Raw genomic sequence first — 25,909 nt, 5'->3', positions numbered from 1 at the left:
ACCTATCATGATGGAAACAAAACACCATTTTTTTTCCCCAGAAGGACACCTATAAGCTTATGTAATTTTTTATGGATTCAGTTATACTTATCCTTAATGAAAAGTTTTAAAAATCTAATCAAAATGTCAGTGACTTATCTTGCCTCCATCTTAGAATATTTCTGAGTCCCCTCCTCAATATATTGACCCTTGAGAATTATACAGCTTCTCCTCTTGGCTAAGCATTGATTCAGAATGCGAGTGCTTCAGCAGACTGTATGTACTGTTCATACGTCTCCCTATATCCATACAAGGATTGGAAATAATGCCCTTTTAAACTGAAAGCTAAGTTGCTAAGTTATCTTCTACATGCCAGCTTTGTAAGTATCCTGATTATACCCCAGCTTTGATAGCACACTGTCATGAATCCTGTTCGGATAATATGAAGAATATTATCCTTCCCCCTTAGTCACCAATTTGCCCTTGTGTACCAACAGCACATCACACAGGAGGCTGAGTCAGGCATATGGCCACCATTTTTTAATTTCTTCTAGCCACCACAAAGGAGAATAGGATGCTGTTTGTCACTTCCACCAGTCCCAGCTTCCTGCCTCCCCACAAGATGAAATGGACATTGGGCCTCTCTTGGATATTGTCTGTCTGGGGAGTAGGAAAAATCTAGAAACACTGGTAAGTGGTTTGCATGATCTTGGTATGTTTGGGGCTAAAATTAATTATCCCTCTGAATTAAGTTTGCAGAACCCTGACCCTGTTTGGGGAACAGATCCATACACCGTGTAAGTCTTATGAACAGACCACATAACATTCAGCCAGCCAGCTACTTGTGTGGGAGAAACTAGTCCATGTATTAAAGCACATGAGCACAGATGATGGAGGCAGAGAACAGTCATCTCTGATGGCTTTCCAGTTGCTGAAAAGGTAGCTGGGAAACTGTCATTTTTTGCTGATTTTTAAAAAATATATATTTACCCTAGGAGTCTAAAATTAATTGCTAGGTTGACAAGAGGCAACAGAAGCAAATTAGGGAAGAAATGTTTACAACTGCCTCGTTGCTTACCTTTCCAAGTTCAACATTTAAGAAAATGAGGACTAATAATATATAGGATCATAGTTCCATTTATTAAAATCATGTGAGACTGCCAGTATTTTTTACCTCTATATCAACCATCTTTGAAAAGTATTAGAATGTGAATTGTTCATTGGAAGTCTGCTGAATGAGGTACCTTGCTATCACATTACTTCATTATGGGGAGAGAGAAGAAGCTACTAAAGTGCCCAAATACTTAACAATTGAGCATCTGGCTCTGGATAAGCATGTACTGCTTCTGGAATTCCACCAGCATATTTATAAATTTTATCTTCACAATTATGAACATTAATAACCTCTTTAATGTTAATATTAAATATAACCTCTTCAACATGCTAAGTTTTTTAGTTCTTCAGAATTGTATGCACAGTCCTGCCTAAAGTTGTTATATGTTATATTCCAGATTAAAGATGTGAATTCATTCTAAAACATGTCCTGCACTTTTGGAACAGGTATCACTTTATCATAATCAACAGAGCACTCTCAGGAGCTACTCTTTCCCACCAACCTAAGTTTACCAATTTTGTATTCAATTTATTTCCATTCAAATGGCAATGCTGGCCAGAAAATAGCAGTGGGAGATCAGCCACTGAGATAAACTGAATTGCTACCTATTTTTGCCTCCTACAGTTCCAGGGCCTTAATAGATGCAGTTGAGCAAGTCAAGGTTTCTCATAAATTGCTGTCCATACCTGAGGCCAAGTCTCAACAAAATAGCAGCCAGTAAAAAGTGACTTCATTTGCTTCAAGTCCCCACACTGCACAAACCAAATTTAGATATTGCTTCTTTTGCTCACCATCTCCATCTGCAATCCAGAGCTTCATCCATGCATTTTCCTTCATTAATACTGTACTATAATTGGGAGGTATGTTTGTTGCCTAGATCACATCAGTCAGTCTACTAGCAAGCAGGAAGAGGAACAGAGGACGAAGTTCCATATGTTTGGGGGCTGTCTGCTTGCCAGAGTTTATAAAAATGAATCTCAGAACTAAAGTTTAGCTAGTGTAATGCAGAAGTCATACTACAGTTAGTAGTGCAGTCCACAACTGACGTGTATACAAAGCCCCAACCCCAGATTCTGCTAGCTCTTTTCAAGAATTTCTGGTCACAGTCTGGGAAAGTTGCACTTCCTGACATCTTAGAGATGTGTGGCCAATCAGACTAGATGGTACCAAAAGCACAACCTAATAAAGGTTCATCCTTATCACACCCTTAAATTCTCCTGAAGGTGACCTAGAACAGAAATGAGAGGATCCAATCCCAGATGGATTGACAGCCGCTTGGCTTTGAACTTGAAGAAGTGGAAGGTGATAGAGCTATCCTCATTTTCAATCTAGAAAGGTTACCAGTTCATACCATTGTCACAGAAGTGTTCCTGTATATTGCCTGAGCCCTGCTGACCTTATGATGAACTGGTTGCTTTTCCCAGTCTCTGCCTGACATTTCCGAGGCAGAGAAAAACTGCATTTAATCATCATATGGAGTTATAGAAACCGTTGTCCTGGCCAGGCCTTGAATATATTACAGAGACAGGTGTGTTCAGTTTCTGTCTCTCTTTAGTTGTTTGGAAGCTATTCTTTCTGAAAAGAGAGCTATTCCTCATTTACCTGGCCAGCAAAGTGAAGTTAATTACTTGGAAAAGGTTTATTCCAAATGGTGCACGCAGAGTCAGCTGCATTATTTCAGCTGCTTCCAAAGGTTACTGTATGCAGATAAAGGAAAACGGGCCATATAAAGGAAGAAAAGACAAGATTACTCTTCATGCCCTTTCTCTCCTGAACTTACAACTCCATCTATAAATGACCCTCCTCTTTTTGCAGTGTTGTTTATAAAAACACAAGGGGACAGCATGATGAGCAGCTACCTTCATGTCTGCTTTTTAGTCAGTAGTAGGGGAATAGAAAAAGGAGCTTGGTGAAAAACTTACTCTCTAGCCTACAAAATGATGGATCCCTCTGTAAGCAACAGTGTAAGAGTGATATGCATCAGGGACTGGGAGAGAGAATCAGGCTGGGCTCTGCCTGATCTTCCAGTTCTTTCTCCAGCTTGATCTCATGAGCTTTGAATGGACTTTTAGCTTGAGACTCAGTGGACTGGATGGTCTCACTTCCTTTTGGGTTTTCTTTTGAATGGCACCTCTGATGTTTCACCAGCACTCCCCTCTGCCTGAATCTTCTCCCACACTCAAGGCAGCGGTAGGGTTTTTCTCCTGTATGGATTCGTTGGTGTGTAATGAGGTCAGATAGCCTGGTGAACCTTCTCTCACACTCATCACAGGGGTAAGGTTTCTCTCCTGTATGGATTTTTTGGTGTCGTGTGAGATCAGAAGGGTAGGCAAACTTCCGGCTGCACACCTTACAGGAGAATGGCTTCTCCCCTGAGTGTGTTCGCTGGTGAGAGACCAGGTTGGAGTGCTGGATGAACCTTTTCCCACACACCCCACAGGCATGAGGCTTTTCTCCTGTGTGGATCCTCCTGTGTGTAGTGAGAGAAGATGAAGAAACAAACCGTTTCCCACAGTCAGTACAGGCATAAGGCTTCTGGCCCATGTGATTCCGCTCATGGATCTTAAGAGCAGACTGGTGGCTGAAGCATTTCTGGCAATAAGAACAGTGGTATGGCTGCTCTCCTGAATGACTCCTTTGATGGCTGACAAGATATGCCCGTTGGCTGAAGGTATCTCCGCATTCAGAACAGATGTGAGGCTTCTCCCCTGAGTGGATTTTCTGATGTCTTGTAAGATGGGAAAGCTGGCTAAAGCTTTTCCCACACTCAACACAAAGGTAGGGTCTTTCACCTGTGTGAACGTTAAGATGTTTTGCCAGATCTGAGGGACGAGTGAAGCTTTTGCCACATTCAATACAGACATGGCTTTTCTCTTTCCTTTGGGTTCCCCCAGAGGCTGGGCGGGCTGCCACAGTCTCATCTTCCTTGGACTCTAGATGCTGCTCCAGCTCCTCAGTTCTGCTAACTAGATTGACATCTGCAAGGGGAGGAAGGCGGTCACAATGCTGTTCCATAGAACATTGCTAAGAAGGAGGTAGGCACCTCATATACGGTATGCTTTTCTAAGCATTCTTGTGCTAACTCAAACCAAAATTAGACCAGGATTTTGCCTTCCATAGTGTCCAACCAGATCACTCTGGAAAGATCTCTTGGGGGACTTAAAGGAATCAGCCTTCCCATCTGTTTGTCTATAGCATCTGGCATTTAACAATGATGGCACTTGTAAAGTCAACTAAAGAATTAGCAATCACCATGTATTGTTACATTGTGGTAGCAATTTATGGAAATTGTTTTTGAGCTTTGAGTAGACACCTTGCCACTTCCAATGTGACTGACTACAGTTCCCATAATTCCAAATGAGCATGGCTACACTGGCTGATATTATGGGGCATTGTACTTTGCCTGATTTTCACTGGCTGAGAATTCTTGGGTACTGTAATCAAACACAACTGAAGAGTTGCAGGTTGGGGGAAACTGTTAAGTCTAGGCGCTAACATAAATTTAAGTATCCATACACAGCAGTGTGTGGTAATTTATGAAGTATCTCATGGTCCTGCAACTAGAACCTAATATAAAAAATATCAGATACCTGTAAAGTGAAGAACCCACTGTCCATTTTGAAAATCATAGGAATTCACACCTATTTTAAACCTCCTTTGTGAACACTTGTATTAGAATTAGAGGTAACTTTGAGGCCTTATACCTCGAAGCAGTTTATGAGCCTATGTAACAAACACTAGAAACATACATTATAGTTATGGGAAGAAATCAGAATACAAATTTAAACTTTAAGAGAGAAACTAGATAAAGATAACATTCAGTTCTGGTCTGAAAAAGCTGGTGACAGCAAACTTTTTCTTTTCTTGGAAGGCTATGGAGCTGAATATGCAGAAGTCTTGTGAGCCTTATGATCATCTGACAAACTAAATCTAAAACTGAATTAGCATCTTCACCAGTTTTCAAATATAGTCTCATTTTGGGAGTTGAACTTCCACATCCTGCAGATTCATGGAAATAATGAATGGCTTCAGAGACAAGATAGAATTCTGTGGGAATTCCTTGGCTGCACTGCATAATTCCCATGGGAAAGAGCAGGAGTCTGTCAGTGTCACTTTCTGGAATTATACTGTGAAGCTAAAGATTAACAATTCCCACCCCACAACATGTTGTCCCAAAAATGCCAAATACTTCACGAAGACTCCAATCCTCAGCTGTTCTGGAAGTGGCAAAGGTACAAACGGAGGCTAAACATGTCCTTACCCATTGAGAGGTTAACAATATCCACCTTCCTTATCTTGCTGTCCGACTGCTGCTGCCTGACCTCCAGCGACACTCTCTGTGCTTCTGAAAAATCCACAGCCATATCTTGAGATGATCGAGGCCCCTGAAACAACAGTGAAAGTCAAGTTCACAGAGACGTGATGCGTGAAGGTGCACTGAATTGTAGACAGTGTGCATAGAGTATATTCAGGTTGATCTTGGAAGACAGCTAGCTATGTGAAATTCTGAAAAACAATTCCTGCCAATCAAGATGGAATACAACTGTGTTCAATATTTATTATGGGCTATTTTAACCAGGGCAAGAGAAGTCTCAGAGATTATAGCATCTTCCCAGTAGCCAAGATATACAGAGACAGAGACAGAGTAGCTGGCTGGATTCACGCATTCTGTCAAGCCACAGTGTGATTTGTTTGGATTTGAGTTATTGTGCTGTGTATATAAAATCACCCATTGTGTGTTGCAAATCATGCCTTAGGAATCAGAATATTGTGTGATCTCAAGATAAATAGCTCTTAGTACCACCAAACTATTGTGTACAGCTATTTTTTTCCCTCCTTGCTAGATTTCCGGAAGATGAAAATATAGACAGGAAAACATAGAAGAATTACAAGTAGCTCCTGATAAAGACTTTTGCATCTATAAATGAAGCTGGATGAAAGAACAATAAAAACTTCTTTTATAAACTTCAGAGGCAGCAACAGTATTAGTAGAAATAGGTGAAATTTATATCTTACTCCCTTTCATCACTTAAGCATCTCCAGTGAAGTATCTTTCATTATGACCTGAATTTGCATCTAATAATATTGATACACTCCATTTATTTGGTACAAATGTTTTCTCTCCGTCTTGAAGAAAGGGACTTCCAGTTCTATGAGCATTTATATTTTTTAGAATGGGATGTGTGTGTAATGTTACAACTGCAACATATAATTGGAAGAAAGCATTTAGAAGCAGTGCTGCAGGACTTCCTCATTAATTTGGGGAGGGCAATGAGTGGCCCTCCATATCTGTTAAATTTCGGTTTCCTCCAAGCCTGGTAGCATAACTGCCAATGATGGGGGATGATGGGAGCTGAACTCCAACAAAGGTGGAGGGCCAACATTGCTCACCTCTCTTTAGCCCCATGAGCATGTTGATTCCCAACAGGGATGAGTCTGTAGGAGCACTGGAGTGCCTGCCCCATCAGACCATGCCCCCAGAGAGGTCACGTTAGCAGTAAGGAGGACCTTTTTGAGGTGGTCAGGGAGAGCAGAGCAAAATCATTTCTTTATTGCTGATTCTGAGCCATCAGAAGCGAATACTGTACAAATTAATTATAGTTCCCATCGTGTTTTTCTCAGTATTCCGGCTTCCACAGCCTGTTTTGGAAAGCCAAGATTCAAAAGATAAAAACTAGCCAGAGAGGAAAGAAGGGTTTTTTTTTTTCCATTATTGGGGGACCATTTCCTTTCTCTTTATTCCCAGCAGGAGACTGAAGAGATGAACATGTTTTCATGCAGCTGGTAGCAGTTACAGGCAGTCCTCACTTAATGACCATTTGTTTAGTGATGGTTCGGACTTATGACGGTGCTGGAAAAAACAACTTACAACCAGTCTTCACATGACCGTCGCAGCATCCCCATGGTCACATGATCATGATTTGGGTGCTTGGCAACCAGTTCACATTTATGACCATCGCACCATCACATGGTCACGCGATGGTCATTTTCAACCTTCCCAGCTGGCTTCTGGCAAGCAGAATCAATGGGCTGCTGCGTGATTCGCTTAACAACCACACGGTTCGCCTAACACCTCTGGTGATTCTCTTAACAGCCACTGCAAAATAGGTTGTAAAATCAGGTTGGATTTGCTTAATGACCACTTTGCTTAGCAACCAAAATTGTGGTCCCAATTGTGGTTGTTAAGCAAGGACTACCTGTATTTCACTTCTTTAAACAAAAAAGGTAAAAAGGCAGATAAGAGGCCGACAACTGTGTCCCTCTCAGCATCCCTCAACCTTGGTCCTATGGACTGGAACTGACAAGAGCCATAGCTCCACGCTAAGAGGAGCAGCAGTGTAAGCTTCCTATCCTGAGATGGATGTCACCCAAGCGAAGCATCTGATTTCATGGGCAGAGAGAGAAGGGAGCCAGGTTTGTGGCTGCCCTTGCCCACTGCCCGCTCTGGAACAAATGGGTCTCACCTGCTCCTCCTGCTGCTCGCCTTCTTGCTGCCGCAAAATGAAGCCTTCTGCTAGGGCCACTGCTTGGGCACAGGTCTCCGGGTTACGTTCCCTGACCTGACTTTGGATTTCCTGGGGCAAGATGGTCAAGAACTGCTCTAAAACCAGCAGCTCCACAATCTGCTCTTTGGTACGACTCTCTGGCTCCAGCCAGCAATGGCAGAGTTCCCGCAGGCGGCCACAGACCTCACGAGGCCCCTCAGCTTCCTGGTAGCAGAACTGCCTGAAGCGCTGGCGGTGCAGCTCTGTGCTGGGGGAGTTTTCTTGCAGGAAGATGGTCTTGGCTTTCCCACAGTCTTTTTTGCCTCTGGTGTTCCTGCCGCTCAATGCTTGCTGGACTTCTGCACCAAAAGCAGGCTTCAGTCGGGTCACCCCGTCACCTCTAGGCCACTGGCAGGCCCCAAACATTCTCTCAAAAGCAATCAAGTCATCCCAAGAGGTCAGGTCTGGAAGCCCTGGGCTGCCCCAGACCGTGGCCGGAGAGGGCGTCATCTTCAAGAATTCCCACCACTGGGTAGGCATGCCCTCTGGCTGCAATGTTGCCCAGTGGGGTAGCTCCCATCTGATCCTAGGCTGAATGGCAAAATGGTCTCTTCCTGCTCCTTCTGATGCCTCTGCTGGCCCGGGTCCTGCTGGCCCCTTCTCCATTTTCTGTACCAGGCACACTTTCTTGTCAAATGTCGCCCGAACCACTACCTCTCACACTTAGTCAGCCACACCTATGTACGCAAATCGGATATTTTACCCCTTGGGAGATATATCCAAATCCAGTGTTATCCCTCCTCCCCATATTATTGTCCTGCCATTTTAAGAGCCTCTCCTACTTTCACGCCCCTGCCCACTTGTGTCCTTGAGTCCACCCAGCGCCAGCATGAACGGTAACTCCACAGCAACTGTGGGCTTGACGCGAGGGGCCAAGGCCTGTCCGTGACCGGCTCAGAGTTCTTGTTCTGTTATCCGGAACTTCTTCCTGGAAAGAAACAGAAATAAAACACCATTTAGAAATGTGTCCCATCTTTCCCCCCAGAGAGCTTAGGGCTGTGTACATAAAGTTTTGAGTTTCTTCTTTAAAAACAAAAAAACAGAAACAAAAACCTTGAGGCAGGTGGAGTTGAGAAGGAATGGCTGATCACCCAGGGAGTTCAGGGGCTTCTCTGAACAGATCGGCAGGCGGATCACACATTATAATATGGCAGAATCTAGGTGATACTAATGCTAGATGTGGTACGTATACCCAGACAGACACTTACTGCCCCAGGACTAAGTTTAAAATGCATGGCGTATAGCAAGAGTGAAAACCACCATTGAGGCAACAAAACGGTAATGCTGCTGTGTGAATTATGAAAAAAAGATGCTGACTTCTCTAAATAAAGATGTTACCCTTGATTGTGGTAACTGCTGTTTTCTTCCAATTTTATATTTTTCAGCGCAAAAAATTATGGGCTATGGCTTCTGCCAGCCTTTCCCAAACTGATATATAGATAGTCCTCGCTTAGTGGCCACTCGTTCAGCAACCATTCAAAGTTACAACTGCACTGAACAAGGAGGCTTAGGGACAGTCCTCAAAGTTGCGGCAGTCGCAGCATCCCCATGGTCACGTGATTGCAATTCGGGCACTTGGGAACCGGTGCACAATTAAAGGATTGCAGTGTCCCGCGGTCATATGATCACCATTTGCAACCTTCCCTGCTGGCTTCCATAAAGCAAAGTCAATGGGGAAGCCAGTGGGAAGTCACAAGTCGTGATCACGTGACAACCATTTTAACAACTGTGGGTTAAGTTAGTGCGGTCACATGATTTTTCATTTTACAACTGTGTTGCTTAGCAATGCAGTTCCTGATCCCAATTATGGTCATTAAGGGAGGACTGCCTGCACTCCAAACATACTGGATGTACTCCAGAAAATCCACTGGCAAAGCTGGCTGGGCAATGATGAGAGTTGTAATCTCAACATCTGGAGGACACCATGTTAAAGAGGGCTGGATTATATTTCAATGAAAATCAGCAATACTAATTTAAGAACTGTACTCTGCCAGTCTGGTATTGTGCTTAAGGCATCAAGCTAGAAATTGGGAAGACTTGAGTTCTACTCCCACCTTAGGCCTTGGGCCAGGCCCTCTCTCTCAGCCTGTCATGCTCCTTGATCAAATATTTCCAGAACATCTTATCATGCTCACATCCATTTTGGTGCAACTCGCATCAGCTTGGAAGTCGACCAGCAGGGAGGGGGAACATGCTTGGAATGTGAATCATCCTGTTCAGCACCAAGGTCACCTTCCAGCATCAAGGTCATCCACAGAAAACCATTACAGCCAACTACTGGCACGAGAAGGAGGGGTGCATATCTAAGGGGACAATGGGGGGGAATTTGAACTCACTGAGATTTTAAACTGTAGAAACACGAGGGAAATTTCATTCGCAACTTTTCCCCTGTATTAGATGCTTCGCACCATTCAAATAGATTTCTAAGCAAAAGCTTATGAGTCCTAACTGTATGAGTGCATGAGTGTTCCAGCCATCACACAGCCCTGGGAAGCAGGCCAGGGCAAACCACTTCCGAAAAACCTTGCCAAGAAAACTGCAGGGACTAATCCAGGCAGTCTCCTGGAGTCAACACTGACTCGAAGCCGTACACACACACTCTGCCAGAACATCTCACTTTTGTGCCAAGAATAAAGAACACCTGAATGTCACTGATTTTATACATCTGTAACAGTACTGAAGTTCTCCTGTACAAGCTGATTTACAGCTCTCCTTCTCTGTGCTACGTACCATCTTTCCTTCAGTTTTCAGAAAAGCACATGATATTCCCAAGGGAGATTTTCATCAATGTTCTAGTCAGGCCCATGCTTCCATAACTGAAGAGAGAGACTGAACCACCGTGAGCCCCATATTTCTGATGATGCTTTGGTCTCGCAATCCCTGGTTGGTTATCTAAGAGCCTGGGACCAGCTCTGCCATTATGCCAAGAACAGCTGCAGCCCACGGAGTTTTGCTAGCTGCCTCATTTTCAGTAAAAAGGGCCAGGGAACAGGCAAGAAGAAAACTCCTTCCTTTCTCTTTCTAAACCCCTTGAAAACTGCTGCACAAGGCTGACAGAGCTGATCATCCTTTCCTGTCTGGCTCCATCCAACCTGGTGCCTTCCAAAGGTGTTGAGGTTTCATGGCCAGGTTGGCTAGGGCTTATGGGTCCTGAAGCACCAGTGCTTCTGCAGCTTATCAGTTGGGGTGAAAATGCCACAGAAGCAGCAGCCTCTCAAGATTTAGAGGGAGGCCCTCTGAACTCTTGGTTTGTACATGCTGTCTTTGAAAAATTGCTCTCCTTGACACTGGGTGCTCCTTTCTCAGGAGGCTTTTTTGTGCTAAGTGTCACCATGAGATAAGCTCCATGTCAGGCTATTTGTCATTTATTATTTTCTAGGAGCAACACATGACCACAAGTAATGGGCCAACCAAAAGCACAGATGTATATTTTCCCCTCCCAGTTTATGACAACTTGCACACATTGGGGGGGGGGGAGGGGAAATAAATGTCGAATATTCTCGATGGATACTGTCAGTGAGTTTATCACTTGGAGCCATCAAATGGGCGATGAAGGGTGTTGTCTAAATATTTCCCTAGCGTTTGTTGTTTCCTTCCTTGTTTATTTCCTTTTGGGTGAGCTATAATAGACTAAAAAACAAAAAGCAGAGGTGTTATTATCTGAAGATAGACATCATGTGCAGGCTAAGCGCACAGAATCCTTAATAGCTCAAATGCCTTCTGCGAAGGAGGAGTTCGGGAGCTGCCCCTCATCATGGACCGCTCCCCACCCCCGTCTCCTATGACCGCCCCTCAAGTCCCGCAGGCGGCGTTAGGAAACCGGAAGAGCCTGTTGGATAGATGGGGGGACGGGGCTTTTATCAGACTCCGCGATTCTCCATCTCCGCTCTCTCTCCCCCTCCCTCTCCCAATTACAAGGTCCGATAGACTCTTCCTTCCCCGGGAGGCTGGAGAACTCTTGGGTGGAAAAAAAATGGCTTGATGGGATACTCCCCCCCCCCCCCGTGCCATTATTCAGGCTTGGTTAAAGAGACAGAAGGAAAATCCCCCTTCCTTTCTTCGCCATAAAGACACAAAGCAAAAATCTGGCATTTTTGTTGTTGTCAACAAGGAAGAAGTGAAGTCCCTTTCTCTCTCTCTCTTTCCTTCTATCTGTCTGTCTGTCTATCTATCTAATGCATCCACGAAGCCTGGAGCGGACTTGTTTGGCTGTAGCCCGGTGCGGCGGAGGGCCAGTGCCGAACTAGCAGTTCTGGACAAAGGAAGCGAAGGGGCTCCGTCGAAGGCCCGCAGAAGCGCCACCCTGTCCACAGCTCACATGGCTCAGAGACACCCCCACCCCGCCTAACTTCACAAAGAGGCGGGTGGCGACCCCCCCCCCAAAAAAACTCTACAGAAGTCCGCGAGAAAGCCCCCTCTCGTCTCTCCAGTCCCTCCTCTCCCCACCCAGATTTGTTCTTCGACTCCGCCTGATTCCTCCCCCACCCCGTTCCCGCCTTTGCAGAGGCATCGGCTTCCCTTCGCCCCGCTGCCCCTTAAACTCACCGCTCCCCATAATTCCTGCCTCCATGCGGACCCCTGAGATCTCGAGCCCCGCAGACAACCCACCACCCCTCAATAAAATTCAGATTCCAAGGCTTTTAATCCAGGGCGGAGCTGGATGGAGCCTTGGCTACCGCATCCCCCTCTCGGCTTCCTGGGCCTCTCCAGGGTTTAGCTCTCGCTCAATAGGACTAAGCCGGCTTAAATCCAAGGGCTCCTGTTTAACTGGTTTGAGGATCGGGCTGCCAGTCATTGTAACTCTTGACGCGTCTCAGCACTGCGGGGGGGTGGGGGTGGGGAGGGTGGAAATAGTTGAGGGTGACTTTGACGCTTGGCAGCGCGAAGTATTCCAGGCGGTGCTTAATGCGAGCTGCTTCTTTGATTCCCATTGCACGAAGTACGTTTTTTCGCGTACTCGTGCCGCCTGAACCAAAATAGCCAAATGCGGAGTGCAACACAATTCCAAAGCAGTAACGCGCAACGCAAATGTGCACAAGGTTTCTGAATGTTTTTTTAGCATGTCCAGAACTAGCCAACTGAGTTTTTATGGTTGTGTCCCACTTCCAGGCTGCTTAACTTGAAGACGTTAAGATCGGTACCACTAAGAGAAGCTGTTCCCCACGCACAGTATACAATAGTACTGAAGTGGGCATCAGGATTATGTTAAAAGGCAGCAGCCAACTTTGCAGAGCTGGGGAAAGGATGGCAAATAAATATTAGCCTCAAAATGGGATATTACGGATGGAGCTGCACAGGCACCTTGAATATTTTTAAGTTAGATTCAGAACATACAGAATGGCTCAGATTCCACACACAGCTTAATAGACTATACTGTATCTCAGCATGGAATTCTTTTTTTGCACTAGCTTGACAATCCATTCTTTTTTTCTGATGGGTTTTACCCCTCTAACCAGCAGGCTGCTGGAGAGGGAAAGCTTATTTTTGCCAATGATGTTGTCTGAACCGAGCTTTTGAAATTAGGCAAGGACTATGTGCACAGCCTTAAAATGATAGCTTACACTCAGTAAGGTCAACGAAGAAGGTAATCTTGATACTGTTTGATGTGCTTGTTGTTTATTCGTTTAGTCGCTTCTGACTCTTCATGACTTCATGGACCAGCCCACGCCAGAGCTTCCTGTTGGTCGTCAACACCCCCAGCTCCCCCAGGGACGAGTCCATCACCTCTAGAATATCATCTACCCATCTTGCCCTTGGTCGGCCCCTCTTCCTTTGGCCTTCCACTCTCCCTAGCATCAGCATCTTCTCCAGGGTGTCCCGTCTTCTCATTATGTGGCCAAAGTATTTCAGTTTTGCCTTGAATATCATTCCCTCAAGTGAGCAGTCTGGCTTTATTTCCTGGAGGATGGACTGGTTTGATCTTCTGGCAGTCCAAGGCACTCTCAGGATTTTCCTCCAACACCACAGTTCAAAAGCATCGATCTTCCTTCTCTCAGCCCTCCTTATGGTCCAGCTCTCGCAGCCATATGTTACTATGGGGAACACCATTGCTTTAACTATGCGGACCTTTGTTGTCAGCATGATGTCTCTGCTCTTAACTATTTTACTGAGATTTGTCATTGCCCTCCTTCCAAGAATTAAACAATTACCAAACATATTTCAACTGTCTCACCCTTTCCCCCCCAAATGGGTTAGGGTTATTGGTCAATGGTTAACAGTTATCTCTGCAAATTTATGTACCAATCACAACAATATCATATCAATCAATTATGTCTGCACTGGGCAAAAACTTCAGACATGAGATTTTAACACTAGTGGCAAGCAAAAAAGGAACAAGAGTCATTTTATTGCAACATTATTCACATATAGTCCTTGCTCAGATGACAAAGCTAATTGAGATATCCCCTCTGTTACGTTACTTCTCTGTGTTGATAATGCATTATCAAGGATATTTTAATTATAAAAAATAATAAAGGCAGGATATTAATAAATAAATAAATAAAATTAGTCACGCAGTGATCATATTTATTTATTTATTTATTTATTTTTCAGATTTCTATCACTGCCCATCTCTCCAGAAAAGGGGTCTCTGGGCGGTTTACAATAAAATCACAATTAAAACATATAAATTACAAGATAAATAGATCAGTAAAAAATAAATAGATATAAAATATAAAATCCAAGCAGTGCAGATATTATTTGTTGGGGAGAGATCTATGATACTAGCCACCCCCAAGATGAACTGGTGCCCCTCCTACCCCAAGCGAGGCGGCAGAACCAGGTTTTCAGTTTCTTCCGGAAGGCCAGGAGCGAATGGGCCTGTCTCACTTCTGGGGGCAGAATGTTCCAGAAGGCGGGTGCCACTGCAGAGAAGGCACGCCTCCTGGACCCCACCAGGTGGAATTCCCTTACCAGCGGGGTTCCTAGCATGCCCTCTCTGCATGACTGGGTGGGACGAGTCGATGTTAGGGGGATAAGGCGATCCCCCAGGTAACCTGGCCCCATGCCATGTAGGGTTTTAAAAGTGATAACCAACACCTTGAATTGGACCCGGAAGCAGACTGGTACCCAGTGCAGCTCACGCAGCAGTGGTGTCACATGTGCTGATCTTGGGGCACCAATAACTGCTCGCACAGCCGCATTCTGGACCAGTTGAAGCTTCTGGATACTCTTCAAGGATAGCCCCATGTAGAGCGCATTACAATAGTCTATGTGGGAGATGACCAGGGCATGAGTGACTGTTCGGAGGGCCTCTCGATCCAGGAAAGGGCATAACTGGTGCACAACATGAAGTTTCTGGCCACAACTGCTACCTGCTCTTTGAGCAGGAGTCGTGAGTCCAGGAGGACCCCCAAGTTACACACCAGGTCTGAATGGGGCAGTGCAACCCCATCCAGAACTAAAGATGATAACTTCCCGGATACAGAGGAGCCATCAACCCACAGCCACTCCATCTTACCAGGGTTCAGTTGAAGCCTGTTGTTCCCCATCCAGACCCCCACAGCCCCCAGGCACTGAGAGAAGGCAGCTACCGCATCACTTACCTCACCCAGGATGGAGATATTTGCAGTCCTCCCAGCCTCAGAAAAGAGGTGGAAAGCTGTCACTTCTTTTCTAACTTCCTGGATTTTTTTTTCCACTATAGTGAAAATAATGATTTTAAAATTCCCAGTGACACAATCAGGGTTGGCAGCACCAGAGGCATTTCTGAAAATGGAAACAAACATTTTCACAAGGACTTTCAAGGACTTCATCTGAATCATTTTCAGGAAATTAACCCTTTGGTCAATCCTGTGGACAACAGTCTGAGTTAGTTTAACCCCAAACAAGCCCAGGTTTGAGACTAAATCTAATTCCCTTAGGGTTAATGGGCTGGGTCATTTTAGTTTTCTCATGTCATCCCCTGACCCAGTTAAATGTGCCTTACAAAGACGGTCATAGAGTTTTACCAGTGCAAGTGCTGGAATGGCCAGGTACTCTATCCCTAATGCATGGAAGCTCATATGCCCACTGCAGTCCTTATGTTTGAATTGATTATGTCATTGTCATCAAGTCATGGCTGACTCTTAGCAATCACATACATAGATTTTCTCCATGACAATCTGTCTCTAACCTGGTCTTTCATCTTTTCCAATGGTGCCCCAATCACCACAGTAACTGAGTCCATCTACCTTGCTGCTGGTTGTCTTCTTTTCTTTCATTTCACCTTTCCCAGCATTAGAGCCTTCTCTGGAGAGCTAGGTTTTCACATAATGCGTCTGAAGTAGGATAATTTGAGCCTGGTCATTTGTACCTTGAGTGAGAATTCTGGGTTGATTTGTTCAATGATCCATTTGTTTGTTTTCTTGGCTGTCCATGGTATTCTCAGGAGTCTTCTCCAACACCAAAGTTCAAAAGCATCAACACTCTTCCTATTCTGCTTCTTCAAAGTCCTTATGTCTGAACACTATCCACTATTTGCTAACATGCTATAAAACAGCTTTCTAAGACATGGTTGTAGTTATTCTGATGTTGCCTAAAAGACAGGTTGTTACTACAGGTTGCAGGAGAATGTCACCTGTATTATTAGGAAGACCTTTAACCAACAGGCTTCATGAGAACTCTGGAAATGAATAGCCTCCCCCCTCCATCATTTGCAATATACAAAGAGCCCATATAACTTTGATTTGCAATCCTACTAACATAGGGATCCAGAGGACAATCTGAATTTGTCAAATAGTACAGATTCCTCAGTCATCAACACACCTGTCTCCAGTCTTAGTAAACAAAGCTGCTTGAGTAGATACCTAGCATGAGCCAACTTTTATTCAGCCCCTCCTTAAAATGGAATTCTGCACTATGCCTTCTTTTTCTTACGATTAATGTTGGAGAGCCACCTAAAACTCCAAAGGTGTGAAAGCTGAATAATTAAAAATTGCTAATAATGCAAGTTAAATTACGGTTATATGTTGGATTTATTGCAACAAAAACCGGGAAAAATACAAATAATAAAAATGCAACTTTAAAAAATAGAATATACGGGAGCAAAAATCTATTGTGGCTCTCTTGCAAATTCCACAAGGCCTCTGTTTCCCTCCTATCATGCCCAGCAAATTCTCCGCAAAAAACCAAAAGTACAACTCTTCGTGCACGCGCTACACTGTAACTCTAGGAGAGAAAAAGACCACAAGTCCCAATATGCACTTCTTTAGCAGACGCAAAAAAATCAAGTTACGCTCCCGTAATGTGTTCTGGGATACATCCGGGAATTGGTAGTTTTTTTTTAAAATATACAATATCCTTCCGCTGAAACCTAGAAAACATATAGTCCCATCATAAACGTCCCAGATTTAAACGAAGAAATCGGAATTTATCTTCTTTTTTTTTGCCGTTATTAAAGTCTATATTATATCGTATTATTCTCACTTTATGAGAGAATCAAAGGCTTTTGATTGTTGGAGTAAGGATGGCTGAGCGTTTCCGCTTGGCGGAGGAAAGCAATATAAGGAACCCAAGGAGAGGGCCGGGTCCTCTTTCGCCTCCTCAGCGTCAAGATGGTGGGTACCGCGCGCGAGCGAGCGATAGTGGGCCGCAGGAGGGAAGACAAAACCAACCCTGGAGAAGGGGAGGGCAGAATTTGAGACATCAGTGAAGTTATGTGAGGGAGGCGAGGTGGCTGGCTGTGCTGTTAAAACTTGGCCCACGGCATGCGCGTCCCATTTAAGCGAGCTTGGCGGAAAGCTAGTCCTGTGGTCGCCCTCGCCCTTCTCTGGTATCTTGGGGCTCCTGGCACAAGCCCCCCTCCGTCCTCTCAGCGGTAAAGTCCCTCCTGCCCCGTGGAGTTCGCAGGAACGTTTTTGGCTCGTGCGCGCAGGAGGCGGGAGACCGCAGCCTCTCCCGGTCCGGTGGCCTCCAGGGGTGCTGGGTTGGGATGCAGTGCTCGTTGGGAATGATAGTGGGGTTTGCACTCCGGAACCCCTGGAGGGCATCAGGTTAGGGGAGGCCGTTCTAGTAGGCCGAGCTGGACTTAAATGGCGCTTGAGACCAAGCTGGGTTAGGACTTCGATAGCACGTGTTCTGTACCCATTCTGGCTTCCCTGGAAAAGAATTTCGGGGTAGGAATGTTTAATGAAAATACCTTATACAAACAGAATTTAATGTGAAATTGACAGTCTAGCAATTCAACTGTGCACCCAAAGGACCTTTAAATGGAGTGCTCTGGGCATTTTCTGGAAGGCACATGCTAAAGGCACCTTACTCCGGTTTGGAAAACTTTTGATTACGGTATCTGATCATTAATAATTGTTTTTTAAAGTCATGTGTAAGAGGCAAATATTGGGACTGTTTTGCTGGGGAAGACATTTAGAAATAAATTTAGGGTGTGTAGAGGTAAGAATAGATGTCCATCTTTTCCAGTATGTTGGTTTAAACACTGGCTTCTTGGGATCTATTTTAGATACTTTTTAGACTTAGAAGACACCTTTCACATTAACATATGAAAACACACACATGTACATTTGCTGCTGTTTGGATTTGCCCTTTTTATTTTTGGAAAAAAAGAAACCAAAATGAAAAAAGCAACAATGGTTCTGTTTGTATGTGTACATGTACATACAGAGAGAATAATGGAGAACATAGTTTATTGGTTCAAGGTCCGTGTAGTCAGCGCTTAGGAAGCTTGAAAGGTATCAAAGCAGTGCGATCCCTGGGAAATACACGGTATGTTTGAGTTAAAGCGTTGTTAAGGAGGTAGTGACAGGACAGGAATGCTACCTGCTTGTCGAAGTAGTAGGTCCTGTCTGTAATAACAGTATTTGCCCTTAGAGGAAGATACTTCTTGCGTGGTGGTTCTAGAGTTATCTGAGCCACCGCAACATATTCCCACATTGTATCGCTTTGCATCGCATAGTTGGCCCTTCAATGACTAACATTCTGTTACAAATTTTGTTCCTTTAAACAGACAAGGAAGAGAAGAAATAACGGCCGTGCCAAGAAGGGCCGAGGACATGTCCAGCCTATACGCTGTACCAACTGTGCCCGTTGCGTCCCCAAGGACAAAGCTATTAAGAAGTTTGTCATCCGAAATATTGTAGAAGCAGCTGCAGTCCGAGATATCTCTGAAGCAAGTGTCTTTGACTGTAAGCACCTTCTCTTGCTTTGCCCTACTTTTAATTGCCAGTGTAAAGTTGAGATCAGAAAATTAAAGCATTAGGAGAAGACATTGCAATGAAAGGTCATATCTTCCTTTATATTTGAGATGAGCAATGTGAATATTGATGTTATCTAGCCCACTACTGTGGTGCTCATTGTTAATATTCTGTATTCTGCTGCTGTATCTGACAGGAAGCTTTTGAATTAAAAAGCTTAATCTTGTTTGATACTTCATCATCCAAATCTTTCGTATGTGTGGTATTGTAATCTTCACTGATTCAAGATCCGTCAGAAGAAAAGATAGGAAAGAACCAGAAGCAGAACTCAGATGAGTGTTGTCATAAATTTCAACTGGAGTTTGGTGGAAAAGTTTACCTTTGCCAAAAAACAAACCCGCTCCATTGATTTTAATTTGCTATCTGTAGGAGTAGCAGAATTTGGGGGTTTTCTTACCAAGATCTTTTCTTGAGGGACTGTGCTTTAAAATGAATAATTGTTGAGAGGAAATTATGTTCTAGTTGCTGAAAATACCTTGTTCAAATTTGTTCATTATGTCTTACTTGGCAAAATAAAGTTGAAGTTTGTTTTTCTTTCTGGTTTTTAGAGTAGATAATTTATTTTTTCCTGGTGATGAAAGGAACCCTGGGGCAGACTTTCAGAGGGAACCATGAGAACTGACTGTTTCTTTTGTCTGATGTTGAAATCTTGGACCATTGTACTCTTACCTAGTTACCTTTTGCTTTTTCCTCAGCCTATGTGTTACCCAAGCTCTATGTGAAGCTTCACTATTGTGTTAGCTGTGCTATCCACAGCAAGGTGGTGAGGAACCGATCCCGTGAGGCCCGAAAGGACCGCACTCCTCCTCCCCGGTTCAGGCCAGCAGTAAGTATATGATCAACTGCAAGTTACTGTATTATTGCTAGCAAAAAAAAAAAAAATCCTAACTTAGTTGATGGAGTACAAACAATCATGCTCTGTTTTTGCATGATTATATAAGCCAGGGGTATGTAGGGGTGCTCTAAAAGTTGGTGGGGTCGGGCCCATTTTGGGAAGGGATTTCAGGAGTTTCAGGGGGTGAAATGGTGCCCTACGCATCTATATTTAGGAGCATGCAGTTACTGAGCTGCACTTTTTATGTTTCTCATACAAGCAGATGTGCTGAGGATTTGCCTTTCTGGGTTCACATGATACACTACACATCATGAGGATTGTTTGATTCTGTCTTAGAACAAGTAATCCTGATAGTTCTAGGTTTCTTGTGCTCTCTGTTACCAGCATGGAAAAAAACTAGATGAAATGTGTTTATAAAAGCTAATAATTATCTGCAGCTTTTTAATCTATTAGGAAATGAAAGGTTACAAATAAAAGGGTTGCATATTGTCAATGAACTGTTGAGCCAGTTAGCATTCTGTTGAACCTGGCAGAGGCCACAAATATTCTTTGTTTTACAAGGCAGCTGTGTTTTAAATCTCTTAGATAGAAATTCTTAATTTGTTATATTATTAGTGATAAGGTTAGGTGAATGTCTTCTAACACATACTTTTTTTTTCTCCTCCAGGGTGCTGCACCGAGACCACCCCCTAAGCCTATGTAAGGAGATGGATTTAAAAGATGTCACTTCCAAATATTGATTCAATAAATACATTTACAAGTGATGATTGTTTGTGTTAATGCTAGAGTGTTTTTAAAGGGTTGGGCTTTAAAAGTGGTTGGGGTACAAGTTTAATAAATTGCTTTTAAATATGCTCCAAATAATTTTAAAAAATAACTTTAAGTGACCCAACTAACCTTGAAAACGTAACTATTTTGCTCAGCTCATAGGAGCAACCCAATATTGCTTCATGAAGCAGCATTGAGAGAGTTCTCTCAAATCTTCATCAAAGATTGATAGTGCTTTCTCTTTATGGGGTTCCTCCCATTTCTGAGAGTGTGGACTTAGCTCACCCTTCCTTCTCTTGCATACTGTCAAATCAAAAAGGCTCACAGTGGTTTACAAGTATCCAGTAAAACGTATATAGTGTACCATTCCAAATGATGTAGAATAGCTATTGCGGCTTTTAATCATTGCCTTGCAGAATTGATGTAACGAGCAGCAATCTGAAAGTTAATTGTGGTTTATTGAACAGCAGGCAGTAATGAATGAAAAGATCTTGATGCAAAGCAGAGATTTTTCTGGATTTTATTTTTTTTTGCTGTCGTGGGGATATGTATGAAATAACTGATTCTGTAAGAATAATACAAATGCAGTACATAAAATATATGTGTGTGTGTGTGCAGTATAAATTTTTTTTAAAGGATCTATAAACTAAACAGGAAGTCTTGTTATAATTATTAATAGTTTATGAGATACATACATTGTAAAATTTAGAAATCTATGATTAGGTGTTGGTGAGCCAGTTTGGCATAATGGTTAAGGCACCAGGTTAGAAACCAGGAAACAGTGAATTCTAGTGTCACCATAGGCACAAAGCCTTGGGTGACCTTGGGCCAGTCACTCTCTCCCAGTGTTAGGGAGATGGCAATGGCAAACTACTTCTGAAATCTTGCCAAGAAAACTGCAGGAACTACTCCAGGCAGTCTCCAGGATTCAACGTGGACTTGAAGGCACCCCCCCCCCAAAAAAAAAGATTGGATGTAGCATGATACCTTGGCCATGCAGGTGGTTTGTGCAAAAGATCAGAAGCACAGGCAATAAGCTTTCAAGCTAGAGGAAAGGGTGGGCATCTTTAACTGCTCATCAACATGCTGATGGAATTTCCTGTTCTCTCACCTATGCTTTCCAAAAATCTACCCTAAAGTACCACCACCCTTGACCTCGAGTAGATTTGAAGAGGATGGCAGCTGCAGTGGCATGCGTAAATCTGTTTTCAGGTGAATGGCCAATACTGGATTAAGGAACATTAATCTTTCAGTAGTACAAGATGGAATTTGATGGGAAATGCAGTTTAATACCAGGATGTACCATGTGTAGGAATGGAGAGTTTCTCTACTTTTGACATTCTATTCATGCATATGCATTCCCCTACTGTGGAAATGCATCCAAGCATGCGTGCACACTGACCCAAAAGCTACTTTGGCATGTGACTACTGCTAGTGTCAGGGAAGATCATGTGTATCCTGTTCCACTTCTTGGTGACAACAGTTAATACAGCTAAACACTGTTGAACTAATCTTTATATCTTACTGGGAAAAGTCTTGAGCCATGCTTCTGGGTTGATAACAGTATTCCTTTAATCAGTTATTTAACAAAAGGCATATCTGAAGTGGAAAAGCAAGTACTAGCACTGAATGGATGTTTCTCAGGTGAATGCCTGTTAACAAATGCTGTGGTTTGCCATGGCAGTCTAGAACAAGAACTCTTCAATATCATTTGCCAAATCTCAATGCTAAATTTACCTTGCAAGATGATTTTGCCTGAAATAGTTCAGTGTGCACGGGTTACTTTACAACCTATTTGGCTGCCCCCCCCAAATTACATTTAGAAGGACCTGTGAGTTATATTTATGGGCTAGTAATTTTTATCACTAGCCACTAAACCACAGTATTGCATTTGCCTTCCTCCTTAGGGAAGTATTAGCTTATAACACTGTATACTCTTGGAGGTGTTTGTATGTGTTTTTATGTAAAAATGTGTCTCCAGCTAGTTTTAGCTGTTTGAAATTCTAAAGTTGAAAGTAAAAACTTAAAATACAATCAGAAAAATCAGAATTAAGTGGCTATAAATGGAAAATATACGTTTTGTTAAGACCTTGTAATCTTTACATTTGAGATGTGAAAATGAAAGTTTGTTTCAACCAAATTATTTATTTTTTAAAATTTTTATCCTGCCTTTATTATTTTTATAAATAACTCAAGGTGGAGAACATACCTAATACTCCTTCCTCCTCCTCTTTTCCCCACAGCAGCAGCCCTGTGAGGTGGGTTGGGCTGAGAGAGTGTGACTGGCCCAAGGTTACCCAGCCGGCTTTCATGCCTAAGGCAGGACTAGAACTCATGGCCCCCTGGTTTCTTTATCCAATAATTAATATCCTTTTGGGAAAGCTTCAACTGCTTGCATTTCTACATGTAGTTGAAGTAAATTATTTGTTCTGGTCTTTGCTTATAATTAAAAAGCAAGGTAAGAAAAAGTAAATTACTATAGTTCATATGTGTAACTTCAAATGCTGTTGGTTTTGGTCATAATTAATCTTTGAAGGCCACAGCAGGTGGCAGCACCTGGCTAGCCTTTCTGGGTTTGAAAGGTAATCTGGGTCAGACCAAGTAAATTCTGGGATGGGAGAGTACCAAGAAATCAAAAGATTTGTAGTCTAGACTGGAAAATAAAAAAAACATCCTGAAAGAGGTTAATGCAAACCACTTACATTGGCAAGAAAATTGCTTGTTCATGAAATTAAGCTTGATTCAGCTGAGACATTCCCTTTAATCTTCAGAGGGCCCTAAGACTTCACAGCAATTTGCCATAATCATCTTTTTAAAAATGCAAAAGAAGTAACAGCAGATTTCCAGCTTCTAGCTGGAAATAAGATAACTCGGGCATAGGTTGGCCCTTATTTAAGACATCCACAAGATGGAGCATGGATTTCTTGGTGTATCCAAGGCTCCATGCCCCACTGAATAACCATCCTACTGGGGCAGTTCTCCCTTCTTAGTGACTGGCACCTGCAAGATGCTGCCAAAACTCCAAATGTGCCCACTGCCCTAAAAATTTGAATTATTTCTGGATTGGATCTGGAAGGGTGACACATTCTTAAGAACGTTTTATTATCCTTGTTTTCACCGCTTGACCGTATGGCAGTAGCCTTTTTGACAGTTTACGCAGCCAGCGTAAGATTTATTCCTGTAATCTCATCTGGAAGCCATAATGGAGAGCAGCAAATTGAAGGCTGCTGTACTTCAGGGGTGTGTGACTGATGTGGGCGGAAGGTCTACACTACAAAAGTGGGGATGGATTCTGGAGTTGGGGGGTAAAATGGATGCCTCTAGCACTCTTTGCTCCTTCCTGCATTGCAAAAGAAGGGCCACGTAGTCCCATTGCCCTGGAAGAGTTGTGGGCAGCCAAAGGGGTCCTGGCAAGCCCCGTGTGGCCCTCAAGCTGGGTTCTTGGCACTCCTGTAGTTCCTGCTTAGCAGCTAAAGGGGACACCAGAGGGCAGCCTCCGGCGCTTGCTTTGTTTTTCCAAGTCCTGCTTGAGGAAAGTTCCTCCATCCCAAATATTGTAAGCAAGGGTCAGTATTATTCATTAAGAAAATGGGCGGTGACAAATTTGATAGATAGATAGATAGATAAAAGTATGTTCCCTTGTTTTATGAGTGGTCTGTATTAGAACAAAGGGACAAAATGAAAGGCAGGCAGGCAGGCTTCCTTGATTTAAAGACAAGCTGGATAGATGGGGTGGCTTTAAGGCCTGTGAGATTAAACGCCTACCAAAAAAAAGAGGAAGTAGTGAGGAAGTTGGTAGGTGGGTTTTCATCTCTCTTGCTCTCCCTCTCATGGCAAAGTACTCAAGTTTGTTAAACTGGAGCCTTGGCATTGTTCTTGCAATGCATTAAAGAAATAATATCATTTGTGGCTTAGGACCTACCACTGTGGTTGATAAACCATAATTTATTGCTCAGCATGTGCTGTTAACCCAGCCAATTATGGCTATACAACAAATTACAGTCAAAACAAACTCTGAATTCAGGGTGTGAATCCAGCCCATTTCCCTGGATGTGAAATTTGCATGGGACTGGGCTGAGCTGGAACCCAGGAAAAGAGTCCATTTTGTGGTGAGAATTAGCTCTATAACCATTTTCTTCCCTGGGGTTACCTGTTTCCAGCGTGATTTTCCTTCTGGGGAGGTGGAGAGAAATCTCTTACCAGGAGCAAGGATGCTCGGGGGCAGGGAGGGGAGTGAGCTTCTACTTTGGGGGTCAGGTGGGCAGGGTTGTGGGTTGAGCTAGATAAGTTCTGGGTTGCCTCTGACAACGGCTATAATTGAGGGAAAGGACCTGGACACTAGTATGTTTCGGTCAAAGCATAGTTAAGGCTATTTATATTGTGCCTAATTGTCCCCTCTCCACCATGATAATGCCAGTTTGGAGAAGAAATGTGGCATTGGGTTGAGTCAGAGATTAAAGCTGCCCTTCTTGTGATTTATATCAAGGCAGATTATAAGAAAAGTTATTGAGGTCCTCTGGGGTATCTAATCATAGCCCTCCGACTAATGTCTGATGTTTGATCTTAGCCCTGATCTCTCTGGCTCTTACCTTAGAACGGGATTACCTTTGGTGGGGCTGGAACTGGGCACTTCTCTTCAGATCAGTTTTGAGTTTTCGAGTTCCCTTTGTCTTTTCCCCTCCATTGGAAACCTGGTGACAGATACAGAACAGAGGGCTCCCTTGGCAAAGCTACCAGCTTGAATAAAACCAGGCCACAGGGCTTCCAGTGGGCCAAGGTTCCATGTTGGCTGGATCTCCTCAGGATATTTTCCTTGGACTTAAAATAAACGGTTGCTCTTGGTTAACTGTAGGATTTTACATTTCCAAAAGTGGGAGGACAGCTGCTACTGTTGCTCTTTCCCAGAAGCCCTCTGTGGAATCTCACATCTCTTACTCCCATAGCATAAAATAATTTAATTATGTCTGCCTGACGCCTCTGGCATTCCATATTAAGAGAGTAACAAACTGCAGACTTTGGGGCTCCGCCATCATGTTCTCTGCATATCTCACCCAGCAGCCACACTGTAAATGGCCCCATCTTTTGACTTCCCCCACCAAAAAAGAGTGGGAATATGCTACTCCTTTCTCAGGACTAGACTTCATGTATCTGATGAAGTGGAACAGAATCCTTAAAAGCTTATGTATGATACATTGGGTAGTCTTTAAGGTGCCATAAAATTATGGCAACAGGCTGAGACTTAGGTCATGGTGTGGTCGGTCATACTGTGACCCAAATTACACAATTCACTTCATTTGTGTGATGATGTCATAATGCATGTGACCTCACTGTGGCATCTACCTGGTACCTGTGCTAGCTATGATTTTTATATTATTTCATTGAAGCCTGTTATTTATCTCTATTTTACCAAACTTTTAAAACATGGAAAATTCAGTGTGGACTAAACCACCACCACAAACCTATAAAATTATAAAAGTTATTC

The 25,909-nt window shown here is 43.4% G+C and overlaps 2 protein-coding genes across 2 annotated transcripts; one reads left to right on the top strand and one right to left on the bottom strand.

Moving 5' to 3' along the window:
* Positions 1-1,243: 1,243 nt before the first annotated feature.
* LOC134490064 (zinc finger protein 397-like) lies at positions 1,244-8,419 on the bottom strand. Its single transcript, XM_063292948.1, has 3 exons — positions 7,558-8,419; positions 5,355-5,478; positions 1,244-4,071 (listed from the first exon to the last, which is right to left on the bottom strand). The coding sequence occupies exons 1-3, from the start codon at positions 8,242-8,244 to the stop codon at positions 3,074-3,076; spliced, it is 1,809 nt and encodes a 602-aa protein (XP_063149018.1). The 5' UTR covers positions 8,245-8,419; the 3' UTR covers positions 1,244-3,073.
* Positions 8,420-18,541: 10,122 nt separating this feature from the next.
* Positions 18,542-20,423, top strand: RPS26 (ribosomal protein S26; the record flags this gene model as incomplete). The annotated part of the gene is made up of 3 exons (XM_063292944.1): positions 18,542-18,755; positions 19,520-19,650; positions 20,327-20,423. Coding segments are annotated over 3 exons (381 nt in total), but the record flags the coding sequence as incomplete, so codon positions are not given.
* Between the last annotated feature and the right edge of the window lie 5,486 nt (positions 20,424-25,909).

Source organism: Candoia aspera, chromosome 2 (assembly GCF_035149785.1).
Source record: "Candoia aspera isolate rCanAsp1 chromosome 2, rCanAsp1.hap2, whole genome shotgun sequence".
In the NCBI taxonomy this organism is placed as follows: Eukaryota; Metazoa; Chordata; class Lepidosauria; order Squamata; family Boidae; genus Candoia; species Candoia aspera.
Note: the sequence above shows the minus strand (reverse complement) of the source record. Positions and strands in the feature narration are given on the sequence as shown.

Coding starts and splice junctions, on each gene's coding strand:
- LOC134490064 (XM_063292948.1), bottom strand. CDS start 8,244: ATGGAGAAGGGGCCAGCAGGACCCGGGCCAGCAGAGGCATCAGAAGGA. Junction 5,479..7,557: donor GCGAGCAGCAGGAGGAGCAG/GTGAGACCCATT, acceptor CTGTTGTTTCAG/GGGCCTCGATCATCTCAAGA. Junction 4,072..5,354: donor TATTGTTAACCTCTCAATGG/GTAAGGACATGT, acceptor CTCCCCTTGCAG/ATGTCAATCTAGTTAGCAGA.